The sequence below is a fragment of the Sinohyriopsis cumingii genome, chromosome 3, assembly GCF_028554795.1.
Source record: "Sinohyriopsis cumingii isolate HCF-2022 chromosome 3, ASM2855479v2, whole genome shotgun sequence".
NCBI classification, from domain to species: Eukaryota; Metazoa; Mollusca; class Bivalvia; order Unionida; family Unionidae; genus Sinohyriopsis; species Sinohyriopsis cumingii.
In genome coordinates, this window is record NC_142963.1 from 85,682,653 (window position 1) to 85,705,497 (window position 22,845).

The 22,845-nt window shown below is 33.3% G+C and overlaps 1 protein-coding gene across 1 annotated transcript in view; it reads left to right on the top strand.

The window, feature by feature from the left end:
- Window positions 1-18,748, top strand: part of LOC149803235 (TBC1 domain family member 16-like) — a 94,297-nt gene extending 75,549 nt beyond the window's left edge. Inside the window, exons 8-11 of the mRNA XM_089952876.1 lie at window positions 1,182-1,368; window positions 1,853-1,950; window positions 3,793-4,021; window positions 8,741-18,748. Coding sequence (XP_089809002.1) covers window positions 1,182-1,368; window positions 1,853-1,950; window positions 3,793-4,021; window positions 8,741-8,938 — 712 coding nt within the window. The 3' untranslated portion in view covers window positions 8,939-18,748. The remainder of the gene's footprint in view (window positions 1-1,181; window positions 1,369-1,852; window positions 1,951-3,792; window positions 4,022-8,740) is intronic.
- The last annotated feature ends 4,097 nt before the right edge of the window (window positions 18,749-22,845 follow it).

The following is a 22,845-nucleotide window of genomic DNA, read 5'->3' on the forward strand; positions in this document are numbered from 1 at the left end:
ACTATTTTCTAAGTAAGTAGTCAAAATTGTGTCAAATCCCAAACTTTTGTTGTACACTCAAACTGATTCCAATGGTCACATTTTCTCAGCAGTTACCTGTTCACAATGGCCATTCTAATTTCCTCCAGAGAAATTTTACTCAATGTAACAGTCACCTGCCTTGTGCGGTCATAAGATAGGTGTTTCCTAACTAAACAATGGTTTCTACATGCATTATGTGGTCTTGGGCACAGTGACTGCTCAGTCTTTTGCTTTATGAGGAATGCATTGGTTAGATGAAGAAATATCACGTGAATTGATGTTTAGATTTTTCTTACCTCAGTTGTACACACCATACTCCAGTCACATTGAAAGTGTCAATATGTCAAATTCAAAAGCAAGGCAGTTTTTATTATTAGGTAATGTTCGAGACATTTTGTTTACTGGAAAAGTGTTATTACAGTAGAAATGAAAGTAGCCTTTTGTAGCAGTGTGTCAGGTATACTTTGATACCTTCACATGTTTGCCTGTGAATTAAATCTATCCCGAAGAAAAATTTTTGAGAAAGATACAAGTTACATTTCTTTTCCTTTGGTCAGCAGACATTCAGCATTTAAAACTTGTTGCTCAGTGTACAGCTGAAAAATCACATGGTGAAGTTGTTTTTGCACTTCTAACAGGAGGCAAAGTTTTAAATTTTTCAGGCAACTTTGTTGGCCACTTCACCTAGTAGCATGACCCTTGGGTTATTAGCTGATTTTAGCATATTTTCTTGTCATTTTCTTTTAGCGTTTATGTAAGTAATGACACATTCTTGCATTATCATATTTGTTTATCTGCATTTTACTTCAGTAAAACATGCCCTTCTGGGCACACATGACGTAAATCCAATCAATCAATCAATCAAAAGTAAAACTTAATTTTGATATTGGGGATAAACATTTTGAATTCAGTTTTTATTTTGCCCTAAAGACCCAAGATGTATGCAGGGATAAATCCTTTCTGAAATCAGATTGGACATAATATTGTCCTTGTAACAGTCACATTTCTTTAACTGATTCTTCCCATTCAAAACCACTTTATGATTCCCTCCTTCCATTTATCTGCTCATATAATTTTGTAATAACAGCCACCTTTCTTAAACAACCTTACTCTAATGGCTGACTGTCTAATAGAGACAACATGTAATTGATTTTTTGCAGAAACATACTGCTGAATTATGCTGTAGCCAATCCTAAGTTTGGGTACACACAAGGCATGTCAGATCTTCTAGCACCTGTTCTAGCAGAAATACAGAATGAGGTTGACGCCTACTGGTGTTTTGAAGGACTAATGCAGAAAACCATCTTTGTCAGCTCACCAAAAGACACTGATATGGATAAACAGCTGGTAGGTTAAATGGAGTCATAGTCTCTTGTCCGTATCATAACATTTGAGGACCTATATGATCTTGCCTTAGTGTATACATTCTTTCTATATTGCTGACAAGGATTTGAAACTAGGATACAATTGGAACAGGTTTATAAATGTGTAGGATCTTGGGCAGGTGGAGTGGGATGTTCTGGGTATAAGGAAGTTGGAACTTGTATGGGTCTTAGGAAAGGAGAAAACTCCAAAGGGAAAAAGCTCTAGAATAATTATATCCATAACTGTATTCTATTTCAGATTAATTCATGTTACTTGATTCTGTGATGTCTAGCAAACTCATAATGCTCTCCTTCTGTATAATTGAAGGTGAATGGTCAATTTTGACAGCAGATGATTTTTTAGATGCTAAATTACAAAAGACATTTACAGATCTGTTATATTACTTAGTGTAGCATTTGAAAAATTGCAGTATAAAAATCGCTTTAACAGTCAGATCCTCTTTCAGAACAATTTAAGAGAACTGTTGCGACTGTTGGAACCAAAGTTTTATGACCATTTAAAGAAGTTAGGTGATGATGCAATGGAACTTCTATTTGCTCACAGGTAAAAAATTTCATTTGTATGGGAGTCCTTAACATTTGGTTCACATTAACTTGATTTTGATTTTGTGCATATAGTTTATCAAGAATTAACAAATATTACACATATATAGATTTCTTAAAAGGACAATAATGTTATAAATTAAAATCTTGAGCTCATTTGTTTTCATATGCCTGTCATAAGCAAAGCATATTATGTTATGATGTCCATTCATCTGTATGTCTGTTACCAAGTTTGTTTCCACACTATAACATGAGTTCACCATATGTACAATTACCAAACGTTGTGGATGGCTTGTACTTGGGGTAAGGAAGAATCCTATCGATTTTTGGGTCACATGGTCCAAGGTCAAGATCACTGTAACTGAAAGAAGAAAAATATTTTCAGTGACAATGCCGTAGTTTTTTGTCACATACCAGGACCACATGGTTTGGATGGCTTTCACCTGGGATAAGGGAGAACACGATTAATTTTGGTGGGTCAAAAGGTCAACTGTCAAGCTCACTGACTGAGAAAAGTACATTAGTTTCCACAAAATATTAGTTCTGCATTACATTACAGCCTTGCACTTCAGCTACGAAATACACCTATTATTTAGAGGGTCAATAGGTCAAAGGTCAAAGTCACATTGATTGAAAGAAAGAAAATGGTTTCCCAACAATAACATTATAGACCTGGATCAGACTTTGTAGATGGCTTACACTTGGCATAAGAAAGAATCATGTCAATTTCAGAGTCAGAAGGTGAAATGTCAGGGTCACTAGACTAAACTTAAATGAGAAAAATGTATTTTTACATAAAAACTTATGTTCTAGGCCACATACCGTGACCAGAGTTTGAGGAGCACTTGTACATAAGGCATTGATGAGACCTATTGATTTCGGCGTCAAAAAGTTAAAAGTCAAGATCATTGTGCATCTATAAAAAAATTGATTTTTTGCAGAATAACTTGTTTTAGAGAAGTTCCTTGATTAAACCACACTTGCACTGAGGGTGAGAAGGAAACCTAGATTCTAGGGTCTAAGGAGCAGAGGTTACATGTGTTGTAGGTCTGTTAAGAAAATAGAGGTTGTCCGCACTTTATATTTAGTTAATACTGAATATTATGAACAAATCAAGTCACTGGGATGCATTGGTTGGTACTGGTTTCAGCATGTAGAACTATTAAACATGGGAAAGACATATAATATGCCATTGATGATACTCTTGTTCAAAATTGATGAAAGTAAATTTATCCAAACATCACATATGGGCATCAAAATATCTTTTGTACTTGTTAGCTTTTCTTTCTTTTGTGTGTCAACCTCCCACTCAGTATGTCTGTCTTTGTAGGTCTCTTTGTCACTTGTACATTGAATGTTTGTTTTCCAGTGATACATTTATCTGTACCCCTTTTCTAGAACAGACTAAAAAAATTCACCATTTTCAATGCATTCAATCAAGGCCATATAATGCTCCTTCCATAAGCAGTACTAAACTGACAAATAAAGTCACTATTTTCAAAGCAGGCAAGGGCAGCTATATCATTACGTGAAGAAAATTTTATTTAAATTGTATTTGTGTAGTATACTTTATTATGTCAGAAAGCTATGATAAGTGAAATGTTTTACCAAAATGTTATGGTCAGCATATTATGTATTGCACTGTTTATGTACTGTAACTATTGACTTGTTAATGTTATAAAGAATTTAATGAGTGCAATAAAATTCAGGACTCTCTGTATAAATTATTTATAAATAATAGATCATTATTCCATTGTATATATTTTGTAGATAAAATTGTTATGCATTAAGCTTCCTCATGAAGTTAGCAAACCTAATTTGATCATTGTTGTTTATTTTACAGATGGATTTTACTTTGCTTCAAGCGAGAGTTTTCAGAGGCAGGTGCTCTGCAGATCTGGGAAGCATGCTGGGCCCATTATCAGACTGACTATTTTCACCTTTTCATCTGTGTGGCCATTGTTAGCATTTATGGTGATGATGTGGTGGATCAGAAACTTGCAGCTGATGAGATTCTCTTGCATTTCAGCAGTCTTGCCTGCCACATGAATGGAAAGCAGGTGCTACGAAAGGTAAATACACATAGTGTTGAAGTATGGTTGTAATGCACTAATCGTTTTTATTATATAAAAGCTATGTTATGAGCGACCACCTGCTGAATGCAACCAGCAACCGCAATGTCTTGGCAAAATTTGCATTTTGACACTGCTGTGAACAACCACATCACCAAAAAAAACCAGATCAACACAACTGACCTTGACTTAATCCTTTGTAAACCTGAGAGTTCATGATACATGTAGTATGCAGACAAAGTGCACATTAAATTACACTGCAGTTGTACAACCATATAGCGAGATAAACACCACTAACCATCATTTAATCCTTTGTAACAAAAACCGCATAAATAGTAAATATTGTTCTAATGAGGTATTTATTTTAAAAAATTGGCTAGCTATCAGTTTAGTGAAATTTACAAGTCCAGCATATGGTGTCATTTGTAAACTGCAGTAAAGCAGACTAAAGTACATGTCACTAACTGCCATTGTAGTGCCAAAGTCATGTGAATAGCCAGCAAGATTAACCATTTTTTCATCATGATGGACATGCACAGTCAATTTAGAGGTTTGTATTTTTTCTTTTTCTTTGTGAAAACCCACACAACGCCAGTAATCCTAATGTCCGAGTGAGAAATCTTTTGAAAGGGCTTCATTGTAGGATTGAGTACATCATTTGTCTTTCCAGTTAATCCATAATGCCCGGGGTGGGTGGGTGAATGACCTTTTTGTCTGAAATACTAGTGAGAATCATTTCTGGACTCTTTTTTTTTTTTTTTTTTAAATTTCTTTTGTTACAGTGTTTCACGAAGCCACTATCTGTTACCTGGGTGCAGATGGTTGCAACCTTTGTTTATCAAGCTATAAACGCTGATGATTTTTACTTCATCTCAAAATAAATGTAATGTTTCTTGATGAGTTAATTATGTCTTTTGGTTTCATTCATTGATACATAATATATATTTATTCCACATTTCCCCAAATGTCAACACTAATAACATTGGCAGAACCCCAGATGTTAAAAAGAAAAATTCTAACACTGGGAGAAAGAACATATTCATGTGATGTTCAAATATAAATTTGATTCATATTGTTTGAAAATGTATATCTTTATTATATATAGTTATTTTGAGAGGAATGCATGCAATATTTAACAAGATTTATGAATAAAGGATATGATACATGTACACTGAGTATGGGTATTTTTTCGTCTTCTACAATGCTGACTATTGACAATGGAAACCAGTCCATTTTCACACACCTCTTATGAGAGACCACCTGCCTTGAGAGACCGCTTTTGGTTGGCAGAAGAGGCGGTCTCTCATAACAGGATTTACTGTACTACTTGTATATGGTTTCCACAGGATCTGTCTTGAAATTCTTGTTATCACTACTCCGAATGTCTGATTGGTCCTAAATGAAAATTGTGCCACCTGGACATCCAATATAGCCACCACATCTACCATCTTGAAGATCATAATGTTACTTCACCTGAATGGATGGTTTTCACAAAGCGATAAAAGACATGATGTCTGTTTTGGTCCTAAATGAAAATGGTTCTGATCTGACTTACAATAAGGACACCATGACAGCCATCTTGAAAATCTTGATATTGTTACTGTTCCTGTTCAGAAAGTCCTATTAATTTGGGGTTTTATTATTAGAAAATTTCCTATGATGGTTGTTGTGAAATGAAAATGGTTCTGATCTGACTTACAATATGACCACCGCAGTGGAAAGTCATCATATCGGCATGGCTTTTTCACCAGAAGACTCCTTAGGATGTCTAGTTGGTCCTAAATGAAAGCATTGCAGATTGGACATCCAATGAAAATCATATCATGAAACTGTCTTAATGGATGGTCATATCAACATGTGGTCTTCATAAAAGACTTTAAAATGGTGCCAATATGATATCATTATGGCCACTAAAATAGCAGACTTGAAAATCTTGCTAAGGTGTTTAGTTGGTCTTTAATAAAAATTGATCTGATGTCAAATATGACTGCCACAGTGAACAGATTGAAAATCTTGACACTAATTCTTTCGAATGGATGGTCATATTGGTATGGAGTTTTTCAAGTTTTCTAATTGTGTGTGGTTTGCTCCAGATGAAAATTGTTCTGATTGTACATCCAATATTGCTGCCACAGAAAATAATTTGAAAATCATATTACTAAAGAATATCACTGGTGGTTTCAGCACTTGGCATTTAAAAGGAAGAAATGGTCTGATCTTGAAATCCTGGAAATTCGTTTTGGACAGCAATCATAAGCCCTTTTGAGGGACTCCTCTTCTGTTGTTGTAATGACCCACTAATTGCATTGGGTTCAGCTTGAGATGGTCTTGTTTGCCCATCCATCTAATAATATACCTGTATATCTCTGGAAACACATATTTGCCTCAACCATATGATTCATAGCTGTGAAATTTAACTATAAACATGTGGACAACAAAATGAGATTTTCGTAGTTTTTAATGATTTTTGTAAAAAAAAAAATTATGTAAGGTTTGAAATATTTTTGGACTTGGACTTCATTGTGCACTTTCTTAATACAGTTATGCAACAACCAACTTTCAGTGGCTTGTTTCCATCCATATGTTGATGATTGATTAGATTTTCACAGTAGTTAACTAGTTAATTTTAGTTTATTAGTTATTTTATTTAGTTAAATAATTTATTTGACTTTTGTGTTATATTAAAAAATGTTTTTGGGAATTAATCTTTTAGAGTGCAAACCGCATTATCACAATTATGCAAAACAGCACTCAATAATAACTTAAATTTGTTAGGTATGTTTATATCTGTATTTAACTGCTTATATCTATATGAAGATATTGCCTTTTTATGCTCTTTAAACATTTGTATTATTCTTGTACAAGTTTTCCTGACTTTTATACTTTATTTTTTGACACACACCCTTCACCACTTTTATATGATACATTATCAGGTGGGGGATATAGGTCACACTGTATCCGTCTGTCTGTAAACATTTTTATTTGTGGAACATAACTGTCAAAATGTTGAAGGTATTTCTACAAAAGTTTGCACACATATTAAACTATTGGTCCAGATGTGCCTTTTGCATTTACAATTCTTCAGTATGAATATTTTGTGTGTTTTTATAACTTTTTCTGTCCAGCCAGCCAGTCAATATCATCACATTGGTTTTTGTAGGATAACTCACACCTTTCAGGGAACCGCTGGTGGCCTAGTGGTTAGAATGTCTGCCTTGGATGCGGGAGGTTGTGGATTTGATCCCCGGCCGAGTCATACCAAAGACTTACAAAAATGGTACTAACAGCTGCCTCTCTTGGCGCTCAGCATTAAGAGGTTAGTGTTGGGACTGGTCGGCCTGGTGTCAGTATAATGTGACTGGGTGGGACGTCATGCTACATGTCTGTGGCATGATGCCCCAGTGCTAGACATCACTATAAACTGCCACACTAGTGATATGACTGAAAAATTGTTAAAGCTACATTAAAAATCCAAATCACACTCACACAAACCTTTCAGGGTGTATTTTGAAATCTGGGGCATATATTGGACCAGTGGTCCAGGTGTACTTCTGTTATTTTGAATTTTTCAGTTCCAATATTTTGTTTTTGTCCGTGTTACTGTCCATCCAATCATTATCCACACTTTTTTCTAGAGTATAACCCCAAAACAATTTAAGATATATCTGCAAAATGTGATACACAGATCAGTAGTCCATAGCTATTTATAATTATTTTATTTCAGTATTTTTGACATTTTCAACCAGTTCTTTGTTCATCATTCATCCATTATTTAAACATTTATTCTGGAGCATAACTCCAGAGCCATTCATAATATCTCTTTGAAATTTGGTAAACTTATTAGACAACTGATAGAGATGTGCCTTTTGCTATTTACGATTTTTCATTTTTAGTATTTTTTATGTTTATATCCATTTGTCTGTGTATCTATCCACATTCATACCTTCACTTCTGCAGCAAAACTTATCATATTCATTAGTTCCATGAATATTTTGTACATACAGATTTCCTGTATATTAAATCAGCAAATTATTCTTTCTCCTGTCAGTCATTTTGGCACGGTACAGTATGTAGACTGTCTTATAATGCTATTTATATTTTCTTGGTTATGAATCTGAATGGATGTACCTTTGATGTTTCAATTATATGTCCTTAAATATTTTCATTTCTGGACAAGAACTCTCAAAATGTTCAAGATGTTTCAACCAAACTTTGTATACATGTCAGGCAAGTTGTGTAGAGTTGATATTTGATAAACTTTTCTGCTTCAGCATTTGGGATGTTAATATGGAGAAAAAGTATAGTACAAGGAGGATATAAATTGAGAGTGCTGCACCATAGGGTATTTGCATGAGAAGTAGAAAACTTGAGAGTTTTGGACTACAGTTTTACCTTCATTTGGAGTCTTTAGTGTTATTGTTGAGATTAACCTTTACGTTTTATAGTGTCGCATTCAACCTACTATGTGCATTTTCTGTCCTGCGTTCAAGTGAGATACTCTTTCACAGTTGATGACTAACTTTTGAAAGCTGGTCATTTCTGTTGAATATGACTAGTACATATCTGGTGTGAGTTGACTTTTATAAAGTGAATACCATTTCAGTAAAATGCAAAAATTGCAAATTGGTATAACTCAAAACTTTTCTAGTGGTTTTTAAGATTTGAGAAAACAAATGGAGATATGCTGCTTTGCATGTATCTAATTCTGTATTATTTCAGGCTCGAGGCCTACTATATCAGTACCGAAGGAGATCTCGAATTCCATGCACTCTTTATGGACTATGTTCACTATGTGGACAGGGAATGTGGGATTCAGGGCATGTACCAACTGTAGAGTGTACTGGAGGTCATCCTGATGGAGTATGCCCCTATCACAGTACCCCAGATTCACCAATCAACAGTGGGGTGGCAGGATAAGTGACTCATGTCATGTTCCATATGAATTTTAAATCTGCTGGACAATACTAAAAGCATACAAAAGTTTCATGATCAAGCCAAAATTTTGCAGATTACATGCGTCATCAAGTGTTTTAAGAGAATTTCCTTACAAAGGTGGCTGTAGAGTAGAAAATGGTAAAATAAATGAATGGTTTTTATATACATGTATTATATAGATAAATCTTGACATTTTAAAATTATTGAAATCACCATAATATTACAAATGTATACTCAGTCAACTGAGATGAATAATATGTACAATTGTTACCCAGTCACCCAAGATAACTGATACATACAAATGTTAGTCAACCAAGGTGACTAATATATATAAAAAATTACTTGATCTATTGAGATGACTAATATGTACAAATTTTAATCAACTGAGATTACTAATATTTACAAATTTTAATCAACCAAAATGACTAATATGAACAAATGCTGCTATATCAACCAAGATGACTAATATGTACAAATGTTACTCTAGCATCCAAGATGACTAATATGTTCAAATGTTACTCTATCAGCCAAGATGACTAATATGTACAAGTGTTATTCTATCAACCACTGCTCTGGTGGCCTAGTGGTTAGAGTGTCTGCTTTAGATGCGGGAGGTCATGGGTTCGATCCCCAGCCGAGTCATACCAAAGACTTATAAAAATGGTACTAACAGCTGCCTTGCTTGGGGTTCAGCATTAAGAGGTTAGTGCTAGGACTGGTTGGCCTGGTGTCAGGATAATGTGACTGGGTGGGACATCATGCTACATGTCTGTGGCATGATGCCTCAGTGCTAAACATCACTATAAACTGTCACTCTGCAGACATCGTAGCAATATGACTGAAAAATTGTTAAAGCTATGTTAAAAATCCATATCACACACACACGCACGCACTCTATCAACCAAGCTGACTGATGTTTACAACTGTTACTTTATCAGCCAAGATTACCAGTATGTGCAAATACTACTCTTTCATCCAAGATGACTGATGTGTACACATGATGCTGCATTTATAATGAATAATGTAAATTTTATAGATAATTGTTCATCTTTGATGAAAATATTGTTGCTTCATATTTATGTTGCAGTCCAGAGATGCAGTTACCATAACTAGTGGGGAAAAAATTTGTTCTCTTCATAACTGTAAATATGTTTTGAAAACAAAATACATGCTTTCATGCAGATTGTAATACAGATAGTTTTCTATTATGCAATAAAGTTTATCATATTTTTATGCTGTCATGACATAGTGATTAGGGCACATAGCGGTAATGTTGTCCATCCATATGTATGTTTGTTTGTCTGTGCATCACACCTTTAAGTTTTGTGTGTAGGTCATTCTAGGCAGTGTGGTATGGCAAGCTTGTTACATGAACCTGGGATTTACATATTTTATTCAAGTCAGCATGCCCAAGGTTAGGTGACTTTAAAAACAGAACTTGCCCTTGGAAAATTTGAGTTTCCCCCCTAAATATAATATCCCAACCTCAGTAAAATAATAAGATAAAATATGGTATTTTGTAGGGAAAGCACATTGTATTTATTGAAACTTTTGTTCCTTGCATCTCTCTCGGCACCTTCAAACCATATATTAATATTTAAAGTTGTCCATTATGTATATATAAATATATGCATAGATATGTTGATTAGAAAGAGAATGCCTACATAGTTGGAAGAGCAAAGCAGACAGATAAAAGGATAGGTAGAAAAGATTTTGGGAGTATCTACATTTTTAAGAGAAAGAGAAAATTAAATCAAGACTGATTATTTATTTATACTTGCATCTCAAGGATTTGTGAACACTTAACAATTATCATGACACCTTCAATCAGAGACAAACATCAAACTATTTAAGAATCGGACTTTTGAGTATGATTTGAGAACACTTATTTTTGTCCATTTAATTGTTTGCCAAGCAGTGTGTATCAAGTCTCCTGTAATCGTGTAAATAACATATTGTAAATGCCACTTGTGGGTGTTACATTTTCGTAACATGACACTTTGAACAATATGCTCTGTGTAGATGTCATTTGAGATGAGTGTCTTTTATTTTCAAACACACATGACAAAGAAATATCTGAGTTGTACTTTTAGCAATTTGCACACATACACGTTAAACTTTGCCACATGCATCAAAACAAGTTTGGCAAGTTGATTTGTAAATCCCAGTGAATACATTTATGGGATTTTTTTTGTGGTTCTCAGCTGCTATTACATCAACATTTTTGGTCAACATTTGTTACCATGCAATTGGATAAGGATTTTGTATTTGTCGTTATCAAGAATGGTATCTTCCAGGTCTATACCATGCTAATTAAGCAGGCATGGACTTTGACAGTTGTCCAATTCCTGCAACAACTAAACCTTGAATAGATAAGTAATGTTTGTATCCCATTTGTCTAATTGAGGAAGTGGCCTGAAGAACTATGTTTTATGTTTATTTATTCAGTTTTTCAGATTTTTAAATGTCAAAAGGTAAAATCTTTCTGAAGTAATATTAGCATTTATGAAGCAGTTTAACTTTGGTTTCACTTCAGAGGGACATTTTATTGATAGTTTCTTTAGGTATGTTAACCTTTACGTTTGGATAAGTGAATTTTACTGTCTAATTGCCCAGCTGGACAGTTAGTTTTGAAAAGTTAGCATCAAGTCCTAATTTTTTAGAATAGTTTTTAAAAAAATTCATTTCAGTATTTTTTTTTTGTGTATAATTTTTGTGGAATCTCAGAATACAGAACTCTCTGAAAACTTTAAACTTATTAATTGTTCTAGCTAGAATTGAAGAAAAGAGGTTGCTGAGGAGTGCAAAAAGTTTTTGGTGAACAGCACCTTGCACTTAGTTCTCTCCATCAGAACAAAAGATAAACACTTAATTAAAGTCAGTTGTTTTTATTCAGATGAAATATCTTGTCTCTGAATTTAAAAAAAAGAATAATTGCATTTCTTTCCTTTCAAATTATTGCTTAACATCAGTATAGCATTTTCAGATAATTGTTTTTGTTTTCCCCCTTTAGAACATGTACCATCTTTATGGTTCATTACAGCATCAGTCTTACCATGTGGAAATAATATAAATGTTGTACTGATGATAATATGTCAACAGTAATAAATTAATTTTAATAAGTTGTAAGGGATGGTCTAAATTCAGATCTAGTTTAATTATTCCTATTTGAGAGGCATCTAATATATATAGCAATTAAAGTAAATCCTGGTTAACTTAGCTTGCTACTGGTATACAGTGATTAATTTATTTTCTATAATTATTGCAACTTCACTAAAACAGACCTACTGTGTGAACTGTAACTTATATTTTTGAACAAGCTTTTAATTGGGATTTTTTAAAGTGCTTGACTTTGCCAATCACTGCCATCTTACCTCTGTCCACATGTGTTCAAGTCGAGGGGGGATGGGGGGCAGTCAATGTGGGTATGTGATAAAGCTTGCCAGTATCTTCCTGTGGGTCAGTGGTTGTTACTGGGGTTTTCCCATATTCTTCCTCCACCAGTTATACTGGCTGCCATGCCTCATTACTTGCTGCTAGCAGTAATGCAAAATTCAGGTTGAAGAACAAGGTTGAGTTTTGTTTCCTTATTAGCTCATCATAATAGTTTATACTTCAAAAACTATGTCTTTGATATTAAAATGTTCAAACCAAGTGTTCAGTCACTTTTTATTCCTCCTGTTTTAAGGATTCAGGATCTGGTAATTATGCTGTTGATGTACTCGTTAATTATGCATTTTGTCTAGTTAAATTTAATACTTATAGGTATCAGCTATCAGATTTCTTGGATCTCCAGTTTTCTGTGTGCATTTGATTTTCACGTGATTTTTTTTTTTTTTTTTATTTGTCAGATAGTTGTCATCCCTGTTTGGAGGATTTGACAATTTTGTAAAGTCAACTCTTGTTAGAACAATTCTTTGTCATTTTATCATTGTAATCATTCTTCATTGTAAAATCATGCCTTTAATTTAGAGAAACGGTCATTTTTTTCTTATTATTGGCAAATTGGCATGTATAAATGAGAATGATGAGTCAGAAATATTAATCTATAATTCATACCAAATATGATCATAATTATTTTTAAAATTTCAGATATATTTTCCTACATTTAAGCCTCATATTTAGCATTTGCGATCACATATTGTTGGTATGATTGACATGAAACTTTACACACACATATTCATCCCAAGGTACAGTTGGTCCTAAATAAAAATGGTGTTGCTCAGACATCCAGTATGGCCACCAAGGTGACCAAGTGGAATATCTTGTTAATGCTGCTCCCACAAAATGGATGGTGATACCAACACGGTGTTTTAAATAAAGACTTCTATAATGTCTAATCTTACATGAAAATGGTGCTTAACTGACATCCAGTATGGCTGCCATGGCAGCCATCTTGAAAATCTTAGTTTTGACTATTCCTTCTGGATAGAAAGTCCTATCAACTAGAGTTTTCACAGGAAGACTTCTTGTAGGTCTAGCTTTGACCACCATTGCAGCCATCCTGAAATTTTATCACTACCCCTTTTAAAAAATAAGTCATATCAGCATGGGCTTTTCCAAGTAGACTTTGCACGATATCTAGTTGGAACTGAATGAATTTCATGGGAAGTGGGATATGGTGATTTTGCAAATCATTTTAAATACCAAATCACCAGCCTCCTGAATACCTCATGTAGATCATGTTGTACACTCTTGTGTCCAGCTAGGTACACTTATATTGCTTAATCATCATAATTTCATGATTTATTGAAGCAGTCAGATGCAGAAGGAAAGGAAAATTATGAGAGGATGTACTTCAACTTCCTTGTGTAAAAAATTACTTTTGGCAATTAACTGTTAGTAATTTTTAACTGTTGAAAGTATGTTAATTTGTAATACTAGTAATTTTTTCCTATATTCTTTGAAGTAAATTTTAATTCTGTTTGCTCTTATTTGTTCAGTTTTGTGTATCTGTTAATTTTATTTAATTTTAGAATGAAGGCACTGTGTCTGAATTTTGGCAATTATCATTCATTGTTGAAAATAATAATTATAGTTAATGCAGATAATGCAAGCAAGGTGGTTTACTTGAAAGAAAAAACATTTATGCCATTTACCAAAAGGGAATGGAGGAAATGATTGGCAATGTTAAAAAGATAATGAATTAATTGCTCACTTTGACCATCACCTCCATGCAGTGATGCAGTATCAGCATCAATTTCTTATGTGTAGAGATTTTACAGTTTTAAATTATTATGTGTTGTGTAGTTATTTTATCACAGTGTTAATTTATGAGCTAATTACATATGTTGTAAGTTTTATCCTATACTGCAATCATTTTTTTAAGCAAGGAAGGGGAGGCTTTTTTTATAAAAAAAATGTATTTATATTAGTTTAGATAAGTAACATTGCATTTAGTTGGTAGGATATTAACATGCTATAGTATTTTACCAGAATCAAGCAGGGATGGCACTGGCTTTAAAACAGTTGTCGCCAAAAAAATTGCCAACCTTAATATTTTGTTCCCAATTTTAAATTTTTTTGTGCTATTTTCATAGTACAGCACTATCTATTTATCTCAACATCCTCTGGAGCAAGGTAATGTTGTCAACATAAGCAGATGTTGAGATAAGTAGGGGGGACTATAAATAAATTGAAATTGTGCATACAAGTGAAATTTTTAAGAGATGAGCGGTCATCAGTGACTAGGATTTACGCAGAGAAAAAAATGGAAATTTAGATAAAATAAACACAGCTAGATTGAAATTCACTTGTATATCGACAACTTACATTTCTGTAATACACTCCACAATGTATTAACTAGTATACATGTATTCAAGTATTAGATCATACATTTTAAAATTCATGCATCAGTTAAATTCCATTAGAAAACAGAACTAAAATGTATATATAAGAAATGGTAGTCCTCGTTTAATCAGTATCCCATTGTCAACAAACACATATCCCGAAACAATTTACTCTGATATTTATTATCCTAGTAGCATGTGGGTGTATAGTTGTCTATATGCTACGCATACATGTACTTAAATTAACAAAGATTTTGATCAGCCAGAGACAACTACCTTGATGCCGAGGCTACCAATGGGATGAGGCTATTCATAGAGAAATGAAAACATGAAAGCAAATTAAAAAGTTAAACATTCTTGCGAGATGTCCCACCTTCATTTAACTCTATGACCAGATATCTATTGTTTGAAAATATTAGAACTTTAATTGGGGTTTTAAACTGCCATTGATAATGATTTAAGCATGAACTTTTTTGTTGCAAACAGGAAACTTTCATGTACAATAAATATGTTCCAATCACTAAAAAGAAAATGAAACAATGCTTGGATTTAAGTTTGTTGCCAACTTTCCTTGATCTGAGTTCTTCATCTTGCTTTGGTGAAGGTTCATCTGTTTTTGAAGGTGCCACGAAGGACCAAATGTGTGTTTTTGCTGCAGCAAATCAAATAATTGTACTTGGTCGATTGTAGCTAGTCAGGTAGCATGACTATTTGGGTTATATTACAGTACAGAGTACTAAGGCCAGACATCAGTATAAACGGATTATGATATAACAATGCCGTATTAGGGTAGTTTTTCAATATGAACAAAGGATTTGTTTATGTAACAACAGAGTCCAGTGCAATTTTATATCCAAGTTTGCAGCTTCCTGTCATGGTGCCTTTGAATTTCTCAACTCCAAGTGCAAGACTGTATATACACTTTTTAACAGCCAAAAATGTTGTCACCAGATGGTATACTTTGTCGCCAATAAGGAGAGAAAAAATGGCAATTTGCGACATTGGCTAAGCCCAGTGCAATCTCTGATCAAGGTTCTATGTATATTTTATATATATATATATATATATATATATATATATATATATATATATATATATGGTACAGAAAAACATAATGGTAATGAATTGTTAATATTGTTAAGGTGGTTGTAAAACAGATAATACAGATTTATTCTCTCTGTAGTTTGCACATAGACTTTTGTGTTCAGACTTTAATTTCATGATAATCTTTGCAGCTTCAGTTGCTGTCATCCTTTTTTGTCTAAATTTATGTATTTACCAGTCATTCCATATTATTGTTGTACAGCTTTTTTCATTGTCTGAGATTTTGAAATGGCTGTTGAATTATATACTCTGATATTTTGATATACTAATTAAAGATATTATTTTCTAGATGTTGATTCAGTTTTACACTACTCTGTTAAAATTGTTTTTGTTTCATTCTCAGTGATAATATTGATCTGTATGCAAGACACATATCTTTGGTTGTGCAGCATAAAAGGTGGAAATTAAGTTATAAAGGATTTTCTAGGGTTAATATGTTTTAGCTTAGGCTTTGTATTGACTTGTATCAGCTTTTATGAATGACTGCACAGGTAAAAAGCTGCTGAAAGAATTCAGGACACATTGCTGCATTTGAAAGTCAAGTACAGCTTCCACACTAGCAAAGCATAGAATCTGTATGAACAATCAAGTTAAATGCCCAGAACTAAATGTTTAGATCATACAATTATGCCAATATCATACTGTTCTTAATGTGCTATTCTGAGTTTTAACTTTGTACACTAAAACTCAAGGAGTGTTGTCTTGACAGATATTCAACCTATAGTCCAGCTCTTTGATTCAACCCATGTTTTGATAATTTAGTTGAATTTTGTTATCATGTTTAAATGTACTATAATCAACCATGCAAATTGATATACCTCCCTCTCCCATTTTATTTTCTAAATTGAAAGGAGTTTACAAGTTACATGGATCTTGGAATATGTATAGAACATATTTTTGGGTCAAGAACTCTCATGTTTGATAATGGGGAGTACCAGTTTTACAGGTGCCCTTGTTTTCATGTTTAAGTGACAATAATCATGTCTACTTCAAAATTTGTCTGTGTTTAGGTAACTCCAGTAGTGAAACCAGTGCATCACTTCTTGGATGCGTTCTAGTTTAACTGTGACTGGTTGTGTTGAAGTATATAACTAACACATATTTTGTCAAAGCTAAGGCTCCAAGCAATCTAAAATGAATGGTAAACAGTGACATCATATTGTAATGATCATGTTATTTCAAACTTTGCAATAAGTATTAATTTTACAAAGTGGACTATCTTAAATAAAAGCTGTATTTTTTGTTAGTCTGGGTACAGTTAAGATTTGAACTTCATATTTTGTATAATTCATTGAGTTATGAAAATTTTATGTGGATTAAATTGATTAAATTAGTTATAAAAAATAAAAAGAATCTCAAGAAATAAATAACTATGCTATAACCATTGTTTGCAAATACAGTATTGTCAAGACACACAAGAACAGCACATGAATACATAAAGGGGCGTTCACTAGTTATTATGTACTTTTGAGAGAGTGATGTATATAAGGTGAAGTTGTTTGCATTTAAAACATGCACAGTGGAGATAATTTTGGCATACCTCTCTGCTGCTTTGATGTAATGTGGCTGACATTTCTTTGGATATTGTACTTTTGGAAATTGTACATGATCTAAGCACACTGCTAACTAAAATGACTGCTCCCTTGTGCTAAAAAAATCAGCTTGAAATAGTCTCAAGTACACTATCATTAGCAGCTATTAAAATAGGGAAAATGAAATTTGCCAGACTAGACAATACCAGCTTCTGAAAGTGCAATGAATGAACTACCAAATATATAAAATGTAAAAAAAAGTTGCTGGCTCTTTTTTGTACAATTTACCTCTGAAGTTCAGGAAGTGAAAATGACCAAGTGGAGCTAGCACTTTTTTGAGAGGTGCATATCTGGAGTAAGGCCAAGCTGTATACTCTATAACCTATATTACACCCATCAGTCATACACCAAAATAAGGGAATTAAAGGTTCTTTGAACAGTACCTAAGATATAGAAGATCTTTTTTAAGTAGCCAGTATAACCAGTGAGGAAACCCAGAGAAATTCTTTCTCTTTAAAAGTCTAACCCAGTGCAAAATATGACACTGTAGAGCGCTACCTAAGTAGATCCATTCTCATCTGGAACACCTTGGACCTTTTCTACAAAATTCTATATTGTAGTGGTACAGCACAAAAAGAAAGGAAATTTCTGTTAAATAGATGAGAACTCTGTCACATGCTGAGATAAGCTAGGCAAGAAAGAAACCTGTCAAAAGTTATTTGCACAAGTTAGAGAAAGTTTTCAGATGAATTCATGCTTATAAAATGAAACTATAAATGTTTAAGTTAAGATTAAGTCATCTTATTAGAGTGACCCATAATAAACACTATGATAATGTGTAATAGCACATAATTTCAGTTGGTATACAAGGTACAAATATATGTAGTGGCTGCTACTGTAGTATTTCCAAGGTGTTTTTCCCCCCTCATTTGGTAGAAAGGCCAGAGTGTGTTTCTGTTAATATTTTGAACTAATAACCTTTAGTTTTCTGCATCATATAATGCAAGTTTAACCAGTCAAAATGCTTGTTAGAAAGGCTTGGCAAATATTTGTAATTATTATAAAACTAAACATTGTAACTAGTTTTCTTTGTATTCAGGATGTATAATATCTGTAAAGATTCCTCATGGTCTGTTGGATGATTTCTGTTGTGAATCATCATTCATTTTATGTTACACTTTATGGTCTATTCATTAATCAGATAGTGCTTACAAAATGTCCTTCATGTTATATGCTTATGATGGTCATTGTTGATCAGTCATTCTTGCAGTTGATAACAACATCTTTTACTTACAAAGATTCAATTAACTATTATATATATATCTATACATATATCCTTCACTGAGATTAAATGTGCAATACTTACATTTTTGCCTTAATTTTGTTTTACTCATACCCTTCCTAATGAATATATAATATGCTAAAGATGTGGTTGCTGGCAAAGGTTTATTGGTACTTTAAAGGAATTCTTTCACATTCACCTCACCTTGTAACTTTGACACTATAAAAAAGCAAACAATGTGTGACACTTGTTTGTGTTGAGATAATTTCATTAATTTTATTTTATGTAACATGCACAGAATATTCCCATACCTTTATTACTACAAGAACCTTAACAATTTTATAAGTTAGTCTTGTCGCAGACCTTATAAAATTATCTGTAGGATTCAAATGACATGACGATATTTAATATTGCCTTGCAGCTGGAGATAATATCCTAATTCAACATTGTCTAGGGTTTCAGAGAGAAACCAGTATTGTAAAAAGGTTAACAGAAATATAAAAAAATCCAAATGAAACCAGCAACTTGATCAAACCAAAAATCATCTCTATTCTTAAGCAATTACTGATTGTAAAGATATATCAAACAAATGTGGTCTTTTATGACAGAACTTTTGCCAAAAAGCATATCGGTTTTCTTTATATAAAATAATATTTGGATTCAATGTCTATTCATGATGTCTGTTCAGTACATTAAAATTGGAGAAAATCTTGCTAAAGAATATTCCAAAATGTATTAGATTTCCATATTTAGTTGTAGAAATTCTTAACAACTGCAATAATAAATTCACCTTTCAGACTCTCTTCAGGGGGGGCCCCAAGTGGTCTAAAGCGCTCTCCATTATGGATCACTGCCATCTCACCTCTGTCTGCATGGGTTCAAGTCTTCTCAGATTCGGCCAATGTGGGTATGTGAGAAAGCTTGCCAGTAGCTTCTCGTGGGTCCTTGGCTCTTTCTGGGATTTTCCCAGGTTCTTCCTCCACCATTAATACTGGTCCCCATGTATAGCCTATCATATGCTGAAAAATGGCGTTAAATCTCACAACAAGAAGACTCTTCAGATGATGTTTGCAGCATATTGAAAAACTACCAATCTAAACTCTTGAAAATATGTCCACCTGTTATTTCTGTGCACATTTCATAGATAATTAACCTCAATAAGATTTGGTAAAACTCCAGGCATCTGGAAAAAAATGCATGCTATTTTTAAGAAAGATAATATATGCAGATAACAATCACCCAAAATCTGTTCTGACAGTACATTAATGTTTAGAGCGAATTGTTCATTCAGAGCTCTATATTTCACAGATAATAATTGATTCTCTGGAGTCCAGTTCAGTCCTAAAAGGAAGGGACATCCAGCTGAATCTGGACTTGTTATGAATGTTTTTTTTAACAAATTCAAGAATGGCTTGATCGTGAGAATAGTAGCCCTTGATCAAAAGAAAGCTTTGTACACTTTTAATTACTATATCCTTTTGCATTAAAGGCACAATAGCATAGCTTGTTTTGTGACATTTATGTATATTAATTGATTAAATACTGTCTAAAAGGCAATTTTTGATTAATATGAAGTATGCAGAGTTTCTCATTATGAAATATTAGCACTCGGATATCTTTGTATGTAACGTAACGATTCTACCGTCTCCATCCTGAAACCGCGCTCAGCAGTGATTGGTAGATTCTGGGTAGAATGAAGGTAACCTAAATTTGCATAATTATATGTCATATATTGTGTACACCAAAGCTGATGATGTAGAAAACAACCCTGTTACCAAACCATGCAACATGTCAACAATGGTGAGTATAATAATCTTCTGTTTCTGATCTCTTTCCTATTTACTTTCTATCTTGAGAGGAAGTATTGAAATTTATTTAGAACTACTTTTCATAGCTATATTTAAATAGTTTTTGTTGTAATAGAATGATTTATTGACGTGCTTTGTAAAGTATTGCAGCAAATCCACTGATAGTCCTTTTTTTAAAAGAAAGTGACACTTCAGCTACGTAAGTGAATTTGTCCATATTTGTGTTTGATAATGTGCATAGATTCAAATATATTTATGTCAGTAGTGTTTTGCACATATTACCAGTAGTGAATGGATAATTCATTGAATGGACTATCTATTTGACTAGGAAGTGTATGTTTAAACTGATCTACTTGTGGTGGACACTCAAACCTTCCCTGCCCATATCATTTGATAAAGACCATGCACACCTATACCATACAAAATACAGAGGCCACCTCATTTATATTGCAAGCTTTTCTGACACCAAATATAATACATGCCATCATCTCTTGTATTCATCATGAAAGGCTACCCATTTATAAGCTGCAAAAATGGTCTCATTTTCAGCTGGGGATCACTGTATTTAAAAAACTTTTGCTTTAGCAATTCAGGCAACTGTACTTATCAAAATACATACAATGATGTAAATAAATGCTTGTGCTGGAATTTTAATTCATGTGACCATCTAAATATGACACATTTAGGTAAAAAGTGTTCTACACAAGTGGCATAAAAACAAATATTTATTTTAGTTAAGGTCAACTTAATCTTTTTACAATCTAAGTTAAAAATTTATAACTTGTATAAAAAAAATACAAAATGACAAATAAAGCCATACCATACCTTGGATGACAAAATGATGACAAATAAAGCCATACCATACTTTGGATGACAAAATGGTGACAACTAAAGCCATACCATACTTTGGATGACAAAATGATGACAAATAAAGCCGTACCATACTTTGGATGACAAAATGATGACAAATTAAGCCGTACCATACTTTGGGTGACAAAATGATGACAAATTAAGCCATACCATAATTTGGATGACAAAATGATGACAAATTAAGCCGTACCATACTTTGGGTTACAAAATGATGACAAATTAAGCCATACCTTAATTTGGATGACAAAATGATGATAAATAAAGCCGTAACATACTTTGGATGACAAAATGATGACAAATTAAGCCGTACCATACTTTGGATGACAAAATGATGACAAATTAAGCCATACCATACTTTGGATGACAAAATGGTGACAAATAAAGCCATACCATACTTTGGATGACAAAATGATGACAAATAAAGCCATACCATACTTTGGATGACAAAATGATGACAAATAAAGCCGCAACATACTTTGGACGACAAAATGATGACAAATAAAGCCATACCATACTTTGGATGACAAAATGGTGACAAATAAAGCCATACCATACTTTGGATGACAAAATGATGACAAATTAAGCTATACCATACTTTGGATGACAAAATGGTGACAAATAAAGCCATACCATACTTTGGATGACAAAATGATGACAAATTAAGCCGTACCATACTTTGGGTGACAAAATGATGACAAATTAAGCCATACCATAATTTGGATGACAAAATGATGACAAATAAAGCCGTACCATACTTTGGATGACAAAATGATGACAAATTAAGCCATACCATACTTTGGATGACAAAATGATGACAAATTAAGCCATACCATACTTTGGATGACAAAATGATGACAAATAAAGAAATACCATAGTTTGGATGACAAAAAGATGACAAATTAATCTGTACCATACTTTGGATGACAAAATGATGACAAATAAAGCTGTACCATACTTTGGATGACAAAATGATGACAAATTAAGCCGTACCATACTTTGTGACAAAATGATGACAAATTAAGCCGTACCATACTTTGGATGACAAAATGATGACAAATTAAGCCATACCATACTTTGGATGACAAAATGATGACAAATAAAGCCATACCATACTTTGGATGACAAAATGATGACAAATTAAGCCGTACCATACTTTGGATGACAAAATGATGACAAATTAAGCCGTACCATACTTTGGATGACAAAATGATGACAAATTAAGCCATACCATACTTTGGATGACAAAATGATGACAAATAAAGCCGTACCATACTTTCAAGTCTATCGATTAGACCATGCTAAGGAGCCTGATTGCAATTAAAATAACAGGAACAAAAATTGCACCTGTGCAAAATTCATATATTTATCAAAGTCTTGCAAATAACTACACTTTTCTGTTTTAAACTTGATGCATGCCTTGAGTATTTAAAAACCCCAAAATATGTTTAAAAAAATAATACTCTATATGTAATATCTTGCTAAACATCAGGACTTTAGGAATCCT